Source organism: Mustela nigripes, chromosome 2 (assembly GCF_022355385.1).
Source record: "Mustela nigripes isolate SB6536 chromosome 2, MUSNIG.SB6536, whole genome shotgun sequence".
NCBI classification, from domain to species: domain Eukaryota; kingdom Metazoa; phylum Chordata; class Mammalia; order Carnivora; family Mustelidae; genus Mustela; species Mustela nigripes.
The window spans coordinates 91269009-91287507 of NC_081558.1; the positions used below are offsets into that span (position 1 = coordinate 91269009).

Sequence of the window (18499 nt, forward strand, 5' to 3'; positions counted from 1 at the left end):
TATTTCTTAAACAATTTTTTGTCTTCCTGGGAATTTTCATTTGCTTTTAAAAATGTACCTACCACTGATTCTTCCCAAACTCTCTGACACAAGTGTAAGTCTTCTATGTATCTTCAAATATATCAGGTAACCTATCTATGATTTCTTCTTCTTTCTCTTTTTTGGAGCTTGCCATTCTCAAATAAGGATAAACTATTATCTAGGTTAGCTGGATAGCTGTTATTTTGGCAACTCCCTTCACCATTATTCTGAAGTTTTTCCTGCTTTTCTCCTTTTTGTCTCTTTGGACTCTGTCATCTTTGTTTATTTCTCCATTTTTGGTAGAGCATACTTTTGAGATCTTACATGTATAAAATATCATTTTTCTCTTTTTACATCTGATTGAAAGTTTGATTGGATATAGAATTCTGCTTTCAAAGTAAATTTATTCAGGATGTTTTCAGTTAAATATGAATCTTTCAGACTTTAATATCTGGTAAGGACAGGCTAGTTATTTTGGGCCAGCCCATCCGCTGAGGCCAACTACATAAACTAAATTAAAGAAAAAAGTCTGATTGAAGTAGAGTACTAAACAAGCTAGTGAAGAACCAGGCCAAGATCTCTGCTGGCTAGAGGTTGAGGGAGGAGCCTAGGGCTTGGGACAGTTGAAACTAGAGAAGGTAGCTCAGAGGATAGAGACTAAATGAGGTATTTGATAACTTCAAGGTGCTAAGAGAATAAATGATTTGGTGTCCAAGGCAACTCTGACCCCTTCTTACTTTGGATTGGGACCCCAAAAGGCAGCACCCTAGGAGGGAGGATGGGCTAGATATAGAACAAGCCCTCTTGAAATCACCACTCAGCCATAGACATTTAAATTTCTCAAATTAGTTTAAGGGGATCTTAGAGTGCCACTGTCTCTAAGCATGTCCTAAGTGCTAAGGCTTCTGGGAACCTGGAAAAAGTAAGCTTAAATTTTCTCCAAAGGGGGGAAAACACCATTCTGGGGCTTAAATTGTTTCCTCAAATAATTTTGCAAATACAACACTTGGTACCCACTCAGAAAGTAACCCCTGACACAGAAAGACAAGCGACAAAAATGCAAAAAGGCAGAAGCAACAGAAGATAGAAACAGGCCCATGGCAAATCTGGATACTGGCATTACCATGCTCTGACTTTGCAATAGCTATGTTCACTGTGGTCTAGGAGATAAAAGATAAGATTGAGCACTTAAAGAGTGGAAAATTTTAAAAAAAAGTGAAATGAATGGAAATTATAATATTGAAAAATAAAGTAACTGAAATTAAGGCCTTTAAAGATTAAAAGATAATTAATGAACTTGAAGATAGGTCAGAAGAAAATGTTTAGTATAAAGCATGGACAAATGATGGAAAATATAGAAGAAAGATAAGAGAAAGAAAATTCAGTGAGAAGGTATAATATGAGTATTTTTGGAATCCCTGAAGGAGAAAAAAAAAAATGGACTCTGTCATCTTTGTTTATTTCTCTTCTGGACAGAAGCAATATTTGAAGATAAATTAAGATTTTGCCAAAAGTGAAGAAGGTCATGTATTTAAGAAGTCTGAGAATCTCAAGCAAGATAAATAAAAAGAAATATTTACCTAGGTTGAAAACTAAAAAACAAAGAGGAAATCTGAAAAACAATCAAGGAAAAAAAACAACATTATTTAAGAAGAAAAAAAGATTATCTACAAACAGCTCCGAACAGCTGACTTGTCTACTAAAACAGTGAAAGCCAGAAGACAATAGAATGATCCTTACAAAGAAATGACTTTTCCCCCTTGCCAAACCAAAAATCTATACCCAGAGTAAAGATAAAACAATGACATTTTCAGATTAATAAAAATTGAGAATCTGTCATTGACAGACCCACACCAAGGAAATACTAAATATTCTTCAGGCAGAAGGAAAGTGATCTCAGATCGAAGCTCAAGAGATAAAGGAAGAAATGAAAGGCAACAGTAAATATTTGGGTAAATCTGAGTGAATATTGACTGGATATAACAATAGTAGCATTTTCAGTTTAACATATATGTAGAATTATAATGGCATTTAAGTCTGGTTGGGGTATAAATAGAATAGAAGTATTTCTTTAGTCCTTGGGTTGCTTGGGAATTGGTAAAAACGACTAATGTTAGATATAATAAGTTGCAAACCCATGTTTTAATCTCAAGAGAACTGTTTAGAGTATATATTGATACATTAGTAGAGTACATATTTTATAATCTAATAAAGGGAGAAAAATGAAATGATAAGTTAAAATTTCCAAAGAGGCCAGAAAGGCCAGAAAACGATCATAGAGCTCAGTAGGTACACATTGCACCTAATAAGATGAGAGATTTAAATCCAGATGGGAGGTTCCCTGCGCTCTGAAAGTGCGCCTGATACCACTTTGCTCTTAGGAAAGACTTGTATCATTACCTGTTTTCGCTAGCTGACAGAAACCTGAAGAGAATTTCTACTTTCATGAAATGATCACTGTTCTTTGCTGTAGCCATTTTGACTTGCAGAAGGTTTCACAGGAACACTCTATTTTCAGATAATGGGGGAAACCTTGTAGGTCCTTTAAATGTAATTGCATACAGTGGCCTAATTAAAGATGAAAGTTGTCCAACTGGGTAAAAATAAAGTCAACCATTTGGTGTTTATAAAGATACAGCAAAATTGTTCTTGTAAGAATTTTGTTTCTGGTTTTTTAAACTGAGATAAAACACATTAGTTTCAGGTGTACAATGTAATGATTCAGCATTTGTATATATTGTGAAGTTATCACCACAGTAAGTCTAGTTACCCTCTGTCACCCTATGTACTTACAAAATTTTTGTGGGTGTGGTGAGAACTTTTATTGCTCCAAAGATTTAGATGCCTCTATTTTCTCCTTTATTGATATTATTTATTAGAATATGAGTGCTAAGGCATTTGGTGATTGATATTTTTATTTTATTTTATTTTAAATTAATACATACAATATTATATTAGTTTCAGGTGTACAACATAGTGATTTGATATTTATATACTTGATGAAATGCTCACCAAAACTATAGTTATCATCTGTCACCAAAAAAAAAGTTATTATAGTATTATATAATATATTATATAAAATATAATATTAAAGTTATTATAGTATTATTGACTATTCTCTATGTAGTACTTTTTATCCTTGAGAGTTATTTATTTTATAATTGAAAGTTAGTAGCTCTTAATTCCCTTCATCTGTTTTGCCCATCCCCCTGCCTTCCTTGCTTCTGGCAACTACCAGCTCTCTGTATTTATGAATCTATTCCTGTTTTGTTTTGTTCACTTGTTTTGTTTTTTAGATTACACATATAGGGGAATGATGAGAAGTTTTAAGATCTGTTTCTTGTTTGTTTTGTTTTTGAAATTGCCATTCTATATTGTGATTATTACCTAGTATTCCCCATTTTCCCTCTCCCTCCTCACTTACTAATAGATGAAATTCTAACCAGTTATGGAGAGACTTAGAGAGAGACTGATGGGTATTGACGGAGGTGAGGGCTGGTCATGAACCAGCTGTGGCTGGTATTAAACTATTGAAGAATGGTTTAGGATAGTGTCCTTACTCTGGTTGGTGAAACTGATTTCTCTGAAGTGAGGTAAATGATAAAGTTTCTAGGCTCCTGGTATCTTTCCACCTGACATTATTATTCTGTTCTTTAATTTATATATTTTTTTTCTTGAAGACTCACTGATCTTTGTTCAGTATTCTTAGTTTCCAATGTTGTTATAACTTTGTGTATCTAATTTTTAATGAGTTTTTTAAAAATAAAAATTGTTAGGGAGAATAAATCAAATAGCAAGTTTCCATTTAAATCTAGAGATTTCATTTATTTATTTATTTTTTACTTGTGATATTTTTTTTATTAATTTTTTATTTTTTATAAACATATATTTTTATCCCCAGGGGTACAGGTCTGTGAATCACCAGGTTTACACACTTCACAGCACTCACCAAAACACATACCCTCCCCAATGTCCATAATCCCACCCCCTTCTCCCAAACCCCCTCCCCCCAGCAACCCTCAGTTTGTTTTGTGAGATTAAGAGTCACTTATAGTTTGTCTCCCTCCCAATCCCATCTTGTTTCATTTATTCTTCTCCTACCCACTTAAGCGCCCATGTTGCATCGCCACTTCCTCATATCAGGGAGATCATATGATAGTTGTCTTTCTCTGCTTGACTTATTTCGCTAAGCATGATATGCTCTAGTTCCATCCATGTTGTCGCAAATGGCAAGATTTCATTTCTTTTGATGGCTGCATAGTATTCCATTGTGTATATATACCACATCTTCTTGATCCATTCATCTGTTGATGGACATCTAGGTTATTTTCATAGTTTGGCTATTGTGGACATTGCTGCTATAAACATTCGGGTGCACGTGCCCCTTTGGATCACTACGTTTGTATCTTTAGGGTAAATACCCAATAGTGCAATTGCTGGGTCATAGGGCAGTTCTATTTTCAACATTTTGAGGAACCTCCATGCTGTTTTCCAGAGTGGCTGCACCAGCTTGCATTCCCACCAACAGTGGGGGAGGGTTCCCCTTTCTCCGCATCCTCGCCAGCATCTGTCATTTCCTGACTTGTTGATTTTAGCCATTCTGACTGGTGTGAGGTGATATCTCATTGTGGTTTTGATTTGTATTTCCCTGATGCCGAGTGATATGGAGCACTTTTTCATGTGTCTGTTGGCCATCTGGATGTCTTCTTTGCAGAAATGTCTGTTCATGTCCTCTGCCCATTTCTTGATTGGATTATTTGTTCTTTGGGTGTTGAGTTTGCTAAGTTCTTTATAGGTTCTGGACACTAGTCCTTTATCTGATATGTCGTTTGCAAATATCTTCTCCCATTCTGTCAGTTGTCTTTTGATTTTGAGATTTTAGAAAGATTATTACATAATTAGATGTTTGACTTCCTAAGGAGTGGGGTATTACCATATACCACTGAGAACTTGTTTTTATGGATAAGTACAAAGGTTATTTCCATTTTTTATGTTTCAAGGGTATTGTTTCAATGCCAGTAATAAAAAATGCTACTACCTTTTTGCTTCTAGGTTGGAATGTTGCGTCAACAGTTAGAAGAACATGAAAAAGTCAAACAAGAGATGGCCATGGACTATAAGCAGGAGTTAAAGAAACTACATGAAGAAGTGAGATTTTAATTCTATTATGTATTGTATAATTCTTTCTCTTTAACCACTAGAATTTTGTCAATGTGCCCGTTTCTACTTGATAAAGTAGGAAGTATATAATCCATGGGAGACACAGGGGTAGAAATCTATTTCTCTGTTCTGTGAATCCAGGCAAAAGAGTCTTGTCAAATTATATGTTTGGTACAGGGATTCTAAAATGTGTTTCTCAGTTGAGTACCTGGGAAATAAAGCTGTTTTTATATAATACTATGAAATACTGTTACCATTATTGATATCAATATTGAAATAATGATATTTTAGGTTTTTTTTAAGATTTTAAAAATTTACTTGACAGAGATCACAAGTAGGCAGAGATGCAGGCGGGGGGTGCGGGGGCGGGCAGTGAAAAGAAGCTCCCTCCCGAGCAGAGAGCCTGATGCGGGGCTTGATCCCAGGACCCTGGGACCATGACCTGCGCTGGAGGCAGAGGCTTTAACCCACTGAGCCACCCAGGAGCCCCGATATTTTAATTTTTGAGTTAAATCAGTTACTAGATTTTAAGTAATGGAGAATCCAATATATTCAGAAGCATTTTGGGATAAATAAGGAAAGTAAGAAAATTCTAGCAATTTAATATTATTCCTCAGATTGGGAAAAAAACACTGCTTTTATTTTTATTTAATTTCACAATACTCCTGTCCTGCTTATTGAATATCAGTGCTCCACAGGAGAATGGCTCAAGAACCACAGGGGAGGAATTTTTATTTGCTGCCTTTATCCTGGGTGTGGTTTATGGGGTCCTTAAGTGCAAATTGTAATAAAAGCCAAAGTTTTGTTTAAAGAGTATTTTTCCCTCAGTTTTTTTCTTCGATGCAGTATCTTTCTCTTCTAGTGTTTATTTTTTATATGCAGATTTGAATTGTTTTGTATTTAATTTGCAAATCTAACACGCTCAGTCTATTTTCAATAGTAATGTTTAGCACTGCTCTTGCTTTCATGATACCAATTTGTTCCACCACCACTGTTTACAAATTCTTAAATTTTAAGTCTAGAAATAACTGTGTCTACAGTTAGGCAGACTGAAGAGAAGCTATGAAAAACTACAGAAAAAGCATATAAGGGACTTCAGAGGAAATGCCAAAAATCACAGGGAAGATCGTTCCGAAATTGAGAGGTTAACTGGAAAAATAGAGGTATGTTCATAGTAATAATTTCTTCGTAGTGGTTGTCAGCCTTCCTCTAGGAAGGTGCTGTTTCTAATAGTCCTAGTTCTGAAACCGATTTTCTACCATCTCCAGGACTGCCGTGGAGCTATTTCAGAGGTACATCCTGTCATCATCTGGTCACCTGGGGCTGATGGGGTTACTTGCTATCAGTAGTTCTCACTAGGGCAGTACCACCCTTTGAGAGCATTTGGAAATGTATGGAGACATTGCTTTGGTTGTTCAGATGACTGAGAGTGAAACTGGTGTTGAGGGGACAGGAACTAGGGGCACTAAACCAGGGAATGCTGAGGACCATTGCATACAGGAAGAGTTATCGTACCCAGAATACCAATATTGAGAAGTACTGACCACCATTTCCTAGCAGTCTTCCGTGGGCAGTGTCCTTGTCTTATTTATCGCCCAACAGAGTTGGGGCTGAGTAAATGTTGAAAGTACATGGCTTTTTGTACAGAGTACTGTGCCTATCAGATTGTTTATCCTCAGTTCCCATTTAGATGTAGTACGCCCTTTACCCCCTCTTTGCTGACTTTTTTATTAACAACGTAAGGGAGGTGGTGAGTTAACACTGCCAGAGGTAGATGAAGCAACAGCGCAGGACTGTCACACTTTACCCTTTCATCTGTCACTCTCCTCCTCTATCCGTGCCATTGGTTCTCCAGTGTCCTTAAGAATCCCCGAGGTCCTCTTTAGGCTCTCAGGGATTCTGCTCCAGTGTTATTATGTGAGACCTAGGAATCTGCATTTTATCCACCTCCCCTGGCTGATTGTAATTTGAGAACCATTGCTCAGCATCTCTCTGTGATTGCTTACAATTTGTCAGAGTGACCTTTCACCCACAAAAATGCTACTTAGAATTGTAATTTCTTTGTTTAATATTCTTTTACATCTTAATTTTTTTTAATCTTTTTTAAAAGATTTTATTTATTTATTTGACAGAGATCACGAGTAGGCAGAGAGGCAGGCAGAGAGAGAGGGGGAAGCAGGCTCCCTGCTGAGCAGAGAGCCTGATGTGGGGCTCGATCCCAGGATTTTGGGATCATGACCTGAGCTGAAGGCAGAGGCTTAACCCACTGAGCCACCCAGGTGCCCCTACATCTTAATATTTTTATACATTTGAAGAGCTTAGACTCAGAGGGCTGTGCAGACACTGCTTCCTCTCCAGCCATCTTCAGTGACACCGGGTTTTTTTTTCTCCCAAACACCTTATCTTCCTCTTGCCGCTCATTACCATTCTCCTTTATTTCTACCTCAAAACCACATCTTTGATTTTCATGTCACAGGCCAGTACCCCCAACCAGTATACATACAACCAAAGTAGGCATCTTCTGATCCCTGAGTTACTTCCTGGCCCAGAGGTTTCAGTGCCCAGGGCATTGTCACTCTCTTCAGTGTTACACTTGTCATAATTCTTGAGGATTTCAGTATGTATAGGGATGATGCTTATAATACTTGGCTCTTTGAATTTCTTGGTGTTCTTTCCTCCATCCACATCTTGATCTCCTTCTTGTCTCATCCATCCATTCCCACTGCCATTCCATGGGTGTCAGTCATTATCAAACGTACAAACTTCCTGGAATCACATTTTTAATCATCTCATTCTTTAAATGCCGTCCTTCTCATTGCAGTTCATGCCCTCTATTCTCAATAACCTCTTGGCTGTCAATAATCACTTGACCCCCAAGTGATTGAATTCTGCTGCCTTTCACTGCTCGGTAGCTACCCCATGTCCTCACGTGTCAGTCCTCACACAGCTTAAATTCCGTGGCTGCATTCCTTACATTCCCCTTCAGCTCTTGTGTCCATTTCTTCCTTCATGATATTTGCTTGGCAAAACCATTAATCTACTTAAGTCCAGCTTTGTGCCTGCTCTCTACTTGCTGTGTTTGACAGAACATGGCTGGAGAAAAACATAATCATGCTGACTGGCCTCATTTTAAATTCATGTTCATCTACCTCAAAGGAGTTCCTAATGCTTCCCAGAATCATATTCCATTTCCCCTCACTCTGCTGCTTTCCATAATGACTATTTTATACTTTCTCTTTTCTCAAACTTTTAGTACTTGTTCCCACATTCTCACCATTGGGTGATGATCTTGCTTTTCATTTACTTGAGAAAATGGAAGCAATAAGAAGAGAATTTTCACAAACTTCCAACATCTGCCCCCCTGTTTGCATCTGTGTCCATATGCTCTGCCTTCCTGCTAGTGGAACTGTCCACACTCTTCCTCGGCCCCTACCCGAGACATGGCTCCAGACATTCTTTTCTTTTGTATCTCCTCCCTTCCTTTCTACTGAATGTTTTCCGCCACCATCCAGCTTTCTCCCCTGTTAAATATCCTCTCTTTACCTCTCTCTTCCTCTGGATGCTGCCCCATTTTTCCCTTTCGTTTTATAACTAAACTACTTTATGCACGTATACCTGTCTCCAGTTCGTTTTTGCCCATTTTTTTGCATCCACTCAGTAAGGGTTTTGCCCTGTCACTCTCTGGAAGCTATTTATACGGAGGTCACCAATGAGTTCCACCTAAAACACTTTCTTGATTTGACTTAGAGAACAATCACGTTTTCCTGGGCTTTCTCCTACCTCGTTAGCTACTTCTCAATCTCTTTTGCTACCCACCCTTTTAACATTGGAATACCCTAGGGGTTATATCATTGGATTTTTTCTTTTCTGTATCTGTGCTCACTCCTGTAGTGATATCATTCACTCTCATATTTTTAGCACTGTATGTATATTGATAATCCGCACATTTATGTATCCAGTCTTAACTTGTCCTTTTTGCTACAGAGTAATTTCCAACTGCCTGGTTCAGCTGTTCCACAGCTCCATCTTGATGTCTAAAGCCATGTCAGACTTGACACATCCAAAATAAAAATCCTGGTTTCCTCTTCCCCATCCCCCAACACCATTCCTGTTTAAGGGCAACTCCATTCCTCAATTTCTCAAGCCGAAAGCCTTAGAGTGACCCTTGACTTCTCTTTTCTCCACACAGCAGCCACCATGATTCTGTTGTAAGTCAAAGCATGTCCTCTCCTTTACAAAAACCTTCCAGTACTATCTCTTAAAAGCCAAATTTATCCTAATGACCTATATAGTCTCGCTCCTTGTTAACTGACCTTTCTTTACCTGCTTTTCCCTTACTCCATTTGAACCACACCAGCCTCCTTGCTTACCCTTAAACATACCAGGATGCTTCCACTTCACTTTGTACTTGCCTTTCCCTTCCCAGAATAGTGTAATCTCATCCCCATCTCCCTGGAAGTTTACTTAAATGCCATCCCTTTTTAAAATTGCAACCTCCAACTCTGAGCACTCTCTGCTCCATTTTCTGCAAAACAGGTATGATCATCTAATGTCTTATACACTGAATTTGTTGTCTATTGTCAGTTGAGTTGGGCTTGACTTTTTGTTTGTTTTGTTAACTATTGTAGCCCTACCACTTAGAATAGTTCCTGGCATATACAGGAGAATGGATGAGTGAGTGACTCTCAGAAAGCTGGTTAACAGTGATTATCCCAAACTCACTTCCGACTGCTGGAGTTGAGAATCCTGGAGGAGAGTGATATAGAAATCCCTTTGATTTGTCCCATTTTCATAAATATTGGACTCATTTTCTTATCAGCAGGAAGTGATCCATGATTAATTTTGACTATTTGGCTTTGGGTTACAAATATCTGTATATCTCTTAAAATTCAGTACAGATATCCCCCTTGTTATTGAAGTTTTTGCAGTTCTTCTGTTGAGTTAGTAAAAATTTGGAATCAAAGGGTATTACATTATCTGAGTCTATTTTGTTCCTGAATTTCAGATACTAGAAGCAAGAATTGGGCTACCCATGTGAAAATTTATTTGATCTGTTCAGTTTCTGGGTTTGGATATCAAGAATTTGGGTAGTGGGATCTCCCCATAATCATATTTTGAGATTTTAGTTCTCCTAAGATGAGTTTTCTGTAAAATCACTAAAAATGATAACAACCTTTAGGTGGCAGCAAATCTATGAAAATCATCACAACCTAGGATTTAGCATCTGTGTTTCATACTCTTCACCATTAGGGTGTTAAATTTAGAAAGACAGATAATCTAGAGGCACAGAATGTCAGAATTCAGTATTGCTCCACAGTTCTATCAGTTAAGTGAGTAATGGGGCTCCTGCTGGGGAGAAAGGTACATGTGTGCCCAGGGAGGAAGGGGAAAATTAAAGTAAAAGTGAATCAGGGAAGCAAGGACAGCAAGGGGAAGCACTTACAAGTTAAGTACCTTAATCGCCTCTTCAGGAATTTCGTCAGAAATCACTGGACTGGGAGAAGCAACGCTTAATTTATCAGCAACAGGTGTCTTCTCTGGAGGCACAGAGGAAGGCTTTGGCTGAACAATCAGAGATAATTCAGGTAGGTTTAAGCCATTTTAAAATAATGAGAGGCCGAGAAGTCTTGATGGCGTTGGCACTAGCTTAATGTGGTCCGTGTTTGCTCACTCGTGTCCACACTTGTGTCCACGCATGTCTTCATGCCACACACTCTTTTGTTTTCTCGCTCCTCCCTCATGCTCCCTCTTGCCCTCTCCGTCTTGCATTTTCCTGCTCACTCCACGCTCGCACTCATGTCATTTTCTCCTGATCTTGGTCTTCCCTTTTTCTCCCTTTCTGTCCCTCCCCATCTCTCTCTTTCTACCTCGGTTCTTTCTCTCTCTTTCTACCTCCGTTCTTTCTCTCTCTTTCTACTTCTTTGGGTCTCTGGCTTACTAGTCTGGGTGTTTCTGGCTTTTGCCTTAGCTCCATTTCCACGTTGTGCTCCATCTCTGCTAACTGGGGGGCCTTGGCCGAAATGCCTCAGTTGAGGAGCTTCAGCCCGGTTGCTTGGGCCTACAGGTACCAGGAGACTGACACCGCAAAAGCAGTGTCAGTCTAACCAAAAGCAGTATCTTTGTGACAACGGAAACATGTTCTAGAACTCTAGTAAGAATCTTTTTTTAAATAAAGAACTAGTGACTTAAGCAGAACCAAAGAATAGCTATCTAATTTAGGGATATTTCTTCTTAGAACATACACTGTTTTTTTCAATTAAAAACCAAGAACACAAAAGGAAGTGAATATAGAGGGGAATAAATATTTGTGACCATCTGTTGTGTGCTAGACACAGTCTTAATGCCTCTTTTAGATTGCAGTTACCTAGAATATGTGGTTCTGTGTTGTCTGTTTAATATGATAATCTGTTAAGTTTATCTCAGTTTTATAGAATGAGGGAATTACTGGATAAGTTAAAAGAACTGAAGAGAAGCTTAAAAAAAATTTTTTTTTAAACAATCTGCATTATTTGCTGCTTTAACTCTCAGTAATGTTTTGGCTTGTAATCATTCCCCTGAAATATCAGCTGGCCAATTAATTCCCGTGAATGGCTCTGTGACTCCACTCAGGATGGGAGGAGGGGCCCACAGCAACCTCAAGGAAGAAAATTATTCACTAGGCTGCTGCAAGCTAAGCAGTCAGAGTGGGCCAATAAAATCCTGGCTGTCTAGACCACAGTTTTTTTTGACCTGAATGCTAAAGCACTATGCAAACATAAATAGCTATAAGGCACTGTTATATTCTAATTGTAGCTTTCAGTTTGGAAAAAAAAGAAAATCAAGTCCTGCTTTTTAGTTCTCAATTACTCATCTGTGGAGTATGCTTATTATTGATTGCAAATCCTTTTTTCAAATTACTATTGTGATTCCTCTGCATAATTAAACTTCATTGTTAGTAAAAGTGAGATTTTTATTTACCATAATTCAGGGAGGCCAGAATAAGAAGCCTTTAAAAAGCCAACATTTGTTTTCCCTGCTAAGGGTATTTGAATCATTCTCCTGGTAGTTTGTTTAAAACTACTTTCCCTGCTTAACTGGAAAAATATTACTGTAATATATTTCTCTTCCCCCCTCAGCAAACTGAACAAAAATTAAATCTTTTTGTGATTCAGTATGTGGCAATGCTGTATGACCATCATTTAAAAATGATTAAAAAAAAAAAAAAACAGAACTTTTAAATTTCTGGATAGTTGTTACCCAGCATTAATAGTTACTATCATTTTGCTAGTTTTTTTTTTTTTTTAATTGTGGTAGAAAACATTAAAATTTACCATCTTGGGGTGCCTGGGTGGCTCAGTGGGTTATAGCCTCTGCCTTCGGCTCAGGTCATGATCCCAGAGTCTTGGGATCGAGCCCCACATTGGGGGGAAGCAGGGAGCCTGCTTCCTCCTCTCTCTGCCTGCTTCTCTGCCTACTTGTGATCTCTGTCTGTCAAATAAATAAATAAAATCTTTTAAAAAAAATTTACCATCTTAACCATTTTATTAAAAAAAATTTTTTTTAATGATTTAATTTATTTATTTGACAGAGATCACAAGTAGGCAGAGAAGCAGTCAGAGAGAGAGGGGCAAACGGGTTCTCTGCTGAGCAGAGAGCCCTATGTGGGACTCGATCCTGGGACCCTGAGATTATGACCTGAGCTGAAGGCAGAGGCTTAACCCACTGAGCCACCCATGCACCCCTATCTTAACCATTTAGTATAGTAATGTTAACTCTGTGCATGTTGTTGTGTAACAGATCTCCAGGACTTGTTTTACTTATAAAAGTAAGTAAGACTGTACCGATTGACAACAGCTCATTTTGCCAGTCTTGTTTCATGCTTCCCCACTTTTTACCTTTGGATGGAATATTACAAAGCAAATCACAGAAATTGTCATGTTTCCCAACAGATAAAGACCTTAAAAATTATAATATACCTGTATTACATTAACAGAGTACTTTATTAACATAATTTAATATTCAGTCTGTTCAGACTTCCCCAGTTGTCTGAAATTATATCTTTGTACAGTTTGATATTCAAATTGGAATCCAGTCAAGGTTGACATGTTACATTTTAGTGATATGTGAGTCACCGTTGAACAGTCAAGCGAGAAAATCTGGGAGGATGGATAAGTGGAGATCAGTATCCACACTTCCCCCAGTTTTTAAAAATTTGATATAAACTTTCTTCTTACATATTTTTTAACATCTGGAAGTGGAGTTCCCAATAACTTCTCAATCTTTGAGTCCTATGTTTGCTCAAGTTCTTTTCATCAGCTATTAAAGTTATTAAATACATGTTCATTTTGGAAAAAATGAGAAAATGTCAGTGAGACAAGAATTAAATAAAATCACCCATAATTCCATTATTTAGAGATCTCTCATGATGAACATTTTGGTGTAAATCTTGTCCAACTTTTTTTTAATGTTTCTGTGCAGTGCACATTCCAGTCATGTACATTTACCAAAAAAACACAGTTGTGTGTTAGGGAGGTAATATGTATGTTTGGTTTTTAGATTCCATGATAGATGAAATCATACAGTGTTTGTCTTTCTCTGTCTGACCTGTTTCACTGAGTGTAATGCCTTCTGGTCCATCAGTGTTGTCACAAGTGGCAAGATTTCATTTTTTCTTAATGCCAGTGATATTCCATTCTAATAGAATACAAATACACACTAACACCCATTCCCCATATCTTCTTTAGCCATTTGTCTATTAATGGACACTTGGATTGTTTCCATAACTTGGCTAGTTTAAGCAGTGAGGTAGTGAACATAGCGATGTGGTTATCTCTTTGAGTTGGTATTTTTGTGTTCTTCAGATAAATACCCAGAAGTGGGGTTACTGCATCATATGGTATTTCTAATTTTGATTTTTTTGAGGAGGTGCCAGACTGTTTTCTATAGTGGCTGCACCAATTCACAATCCCACCAACACTGTATAAGATCTGCCTTTTCTCCACATCCTCACCAATACTGGCTATTTTGTCTTTTTGATAACTGGCCATTTTGACAGGTGTGAGGTGATATGTCACTGTGGTTCTGATTTTCATTTCCCTGATGATGAGTGATGCTGAGCATCTTTTCATGTGTCTGTTGGTCATCAGGATGTCTCTGGAAAAATGTCTCTTTATGTCTTCTTCCCAATTTTACATAAGGTTTGGTTTTTTGATATTAAGTTGTGTAAGTTCTTTATATATCTTGAATTTTAACCCCTTATCAGATGTATGACTTGAAAGTATCTTTTCCCATTCTGTGTAGATTGCCTTTTTGTTTTGTTTACAGTTTCTTTTATCATGCAAAACCTTTTTAGTTTGATGTAATTCCGTTTGTTTATTTTAGCTTTTGTTGCCCTTGCCACAGGATACTGGTCCAAAAAAATATTGCTGTGACTGTTGTCAGAGAGCTTACTGCCTGTGTTTTCTTCTAGGAGTCTTAGGGTTTCAGTTCCTTTTTTTTTTTTTTTTAAAGATTTTATTTATATATTTGACAGAGAGAGATCACAAGTAGGCAGAGAGGCAGGCAGAGAGAGAGAGGAGGAAACAGGCTCCCTGCTGAGCAGAGAGCCAGATGCGGGACTCGATGTCAGGACCCTGAGATCATGACCTGAGCCGCTCAACCCACTGAGCCACCAAGGCGCCCCCCCCTTTTCTTAAAAATTTATTTGACAGAGATCACAAGTAGGCAGAGAGGCAGGGGGAAGCAGGCTCCCCACCAAGCAGAGAGCCCACAGGGCTCAATCCCAGGACCCCACCCACTGAGCCACCCAGGCGCCCCAGGGTTACAGTTCTTATGTTCAATTCTTTAATCCATTTTGAATTTTATATGTAGTATAAGATAGTGACCTCATATCATTCTTTTGCATGTAGCTGTCTAGTTTTCCCATCATTTATTGAAGAGACTCTCCCCTTTGTTTGTTCTTTCCTCCTTTGTTATGGGCTAATTGACGATATAAGTGTGGACTTACTTCTGGTCTCTATTCTAGTCTATTAATATATATGTCTGTTTTCATACCAGTACCATACTGTGTTAATTACTATAGCTTTGTGGGATAGTTTGAAATTAGGGGGCATGATATCTCCAGCTTTGTTCTTTCTCAGTACTGCTTTGGCTACTTAGGATCTTTTGTAGTTCCGCACAAACATTAGGATTCTTTGTTACAGTTCTGTGGAAAATACCATTGATATTTTGATGGGGATTGCACTGAATTTGTAGATTGCTTTGGGTAGCATAGGCATTTTAACTATTCTTCCAGTTCATGAGCATGGAATATCTTTCTATTTATTTGTGTTGTCTTCAGTTTCTTTTGTCAGTGTCTTACCGTTTTCAGTGTACAGATATTTCACCTCCTTGATTAAATTTATTCCTAGGTGTTTTATTCTTTTTGATTGAAATATAATGGCAATTATTTTATAATTGCATTTTTCTGATAGCTCATTATTAGTGTAGAAAAATACACTAATATGTTAGTATGTTAATTTTGTATTGTACAGCTTTACAGAATTCATTTATTCTAACAGCTTTTTCTGTAGTCTTCAAGGCTTTCTATATATAGTGTTATGCCATCTGCAAATTTTGATAGTTTTATTTTTTCTTTGCCAATATTGATGCCATTTTATTTCTTTTCCTAGCCTAATTGCTGTGGCCAGGACTTCCAGTACTATGTTGTTTAAAAGTGGTGAGCGTGGGCATCCTTTTATTTCTGATCTTGAGGAAAAGCTTTCAGCTTTTTGAGTATGAAGTTAGCTGTGGATTTGTCATTTATGGCCTCTATATCCACTTTGTTAAGAGTTTTTAATCATAATGGATGATGAATTGTCAGGTGCTTTTTCTGCTAGTGTGGAGGTGATCATATGATTTTTATCTTTCATTTTGTGGTGTATCACATTGATTTGCAGATGTTGAACCATCCTTATACTACTGGAATAAATCCTACTTGATAATGACCCTTTTAATGTATTGTTGAATTCAGTTTGCTCATATTCTGTTGAGGATTTTTTACACCTGTGTTCGGGGATATTAGCTTATAATTTTCTCTTTTTGTGGTGTCTTTGGTTTTGATACTTGGATAATGCTGGCCGCCTCATAAGTTTGGAAGCTTTCCTTACTCTTAGTATTTTAAAATAATTTGAGAAGGATAGGTACTAACTTTAAAAAAAAAAAGATTTTATTTATTTATTTGACAGAAAGATGGAGAGCACAGGTAGGCAGAGCAGCAGGCAGAGGAAAAGGGAGAAGCAGGCTCTCTGCTGAACAGGGAGCCTGACGTGGGGCTCAATCCCAGGACCCTGGGATCATGACCTGAGCTGAAGGCAGAAGCTTAACTGACAATTACCCAGGTGCTCTGGTACTAACTCTTCTTTAAATGTTTTGTAGAATTCACCTGTAAAGCTGTCTGGTTCTGGACTTTTGTATTTTGGGAGTTTGAAAATTACTGTTTCAGTTCATTACTTGTAATTGGTTGATTCATATTTTCTATTTCTGTGTGATTTAATCTTGGAAGGTTGTGTGTTTCTAAGAATTTTTCTATTCTGAAGGTTTTCCAGTTTGTTGGCATGTAATTGTTTGTGGTAGCCTTTTATGGTCCTTTGTATTTCTGTGGTGTCCGTTTTAACTTCTCTTTTTTTATTTATTTGTTTCTTCTCTCTTTTGATCTTATCTATCTGGCTAGAGATTTATCAGTTTTGCTTATCTTTTCCAAGGACCAGTTTTTAGTTTCATTGATCTTTTTTATTCTTTAAGCCTCTATTTCATTTATTTCCTCTAACCTTTATTATTTCTTCCTTCTACTAACTTCGGGCTTTGTTTTTCTTTTCCTGTTTCCTTTATGTGTAAATTTAGACTGTTCATTTGAGATTTTTCTTGTTTCTTGATGTAGGCCTCTATCTTTATGAACTTCCCTCTTAGAACTACTTTTGCTGCATAGTGTTTCCATTTTCATTTATCTAAAGGTATTTTTTCTTTTCGATTTTTTTGTTGACCACTTAGTTGTTTATAGCATGTTGAGTAGTCTCCATATGTTTGTGTTTTTTCCAGTTTGATACTTATAATCAATTTCTCTTTCATATTGTTGTGGTCAGAAAAGATGCTTGATATGATTTCAGTGTTACTGAATTTATTGTGGTTGGTTTTGTGGTCTAACATGTGATCTGTCCTGGAGAATTCCATTTATACTTGAGAAGAGTGTGTGTTTTGCAGTTTTTGGATGACATGTTTTGTTTCTATCTGTTAAATCCATCTGGTCTAATGTGTCATTTAAGGCCAGTGTTTCCTTATTGATTTTCTGTCTGGATGATCTATCATTGATGTAAATAGCGTGTTAAAGTCCCCTACTCTTTAATATATTACTGTCAGTTTCTCGTTTTATCCCACTTAGGTTTTTTTAAATTATTATTTAGCTACACTAAACACTTTATAATACAGTATTTTATTCAATTATCATGCTTAAATTTTTCCTTTTTAAATATGACAGATCAACAAATGTGTAGTCATAATGATTGCATAGAAGTCCAGTCTACCATTAAATATGCCATAATTAACATATTGAATCCCTTATTGTGGTAGAACATTTAGTTTTTTACTTTTTTACTCTTGTAAATAGTGCTTGGGTGAATGTCTTTGTCTAAACATCTGGGAGTATATGTCCATTTATATTCTTAGGAAATGGCCCTAGAAGTGAAATTGCTGTATCAGTGTACTTGTACATTCTTAAAGATTTTAATATATATTGGCAAAGTACATTCCAAAATTACATTGATCCAGACTTCACCAGCAGTATTTGGGATTGTCCATTTTCTCTCACTTTACCAATATTGGGCACTAATATTTTTTAAAATTTCACCTACTTTTAAGCTTGTCCTTGCCAGTCTGACAGGTGAAGAATATGATACATGATTATTTCTTTTAATGTGCATTTCTTTAATTATGAATAAGTTTGTGCATTTTTTCATCTACTTGCAGACATCTCCATTTTTTGTAAATTGTTTGTGTCCTTTGCTCATTTTTCTTTTAGGAGATTTATATTTTACTATTTTGAAATAGCTCTTCCTACATTGACTATATTATTAACACTTTGTTGTTTTGTTGCATTTCTGGGTGTTTCCTAGTTTACCTTAATTTTTGCCTGTTAGTTTCAATGGAAATATGGTTGTTTTATAAACAATTATTTAGAATTGCTTAATTCTCTTCCAATTTTTTCTGTAGGGTTTCTATCTTGATGTCATAGTGTAAAGCTTTATCTAAGCCAAGATTTCTTCTGCTTTATAATTTCTTTTTTATATATTTGATCTGATCATTATTA

The 18499-nt window shown here is 36.9% G+C and overlaps 1 protein-coding gene across 8 annotated transcripts in view; it reads left to right on the forward strand.

Annotated features, from left to right (window-relative positions):
- Positions 1–18499, forward strand: part of CEP63 (centrosomal protein 63) — a 54850-nt gene that overhangs the window by 14174 nt on the left and 22177 nt on the right. For 5 of the 8 annotated variants that reach the window (XM_059390954.1, XM_059390952.1, XM_059390950.1 and 2 more), the window contains exons 4-7: positions 5074–5169; positions 6222–6344; positions 6450–6473; positions 10653–10766. In XM_059390954.1, the coding sequence (XP_059246937.1) occupies positions 5074–5169; positions 6222–6344; positions 6450–6473; positions 10653–10766 (357 nt within the window). The remainder of the gene's footprint in view (positions 1–5073; positions 5170–6221; positions 6345–6449; positions 6474–10652; positions 10767–18499) is intronic. The other 3 variants (XM_059390951.1, XM_059390956.1, XM_059390953.1) reach the window with 2 other exon arrangements.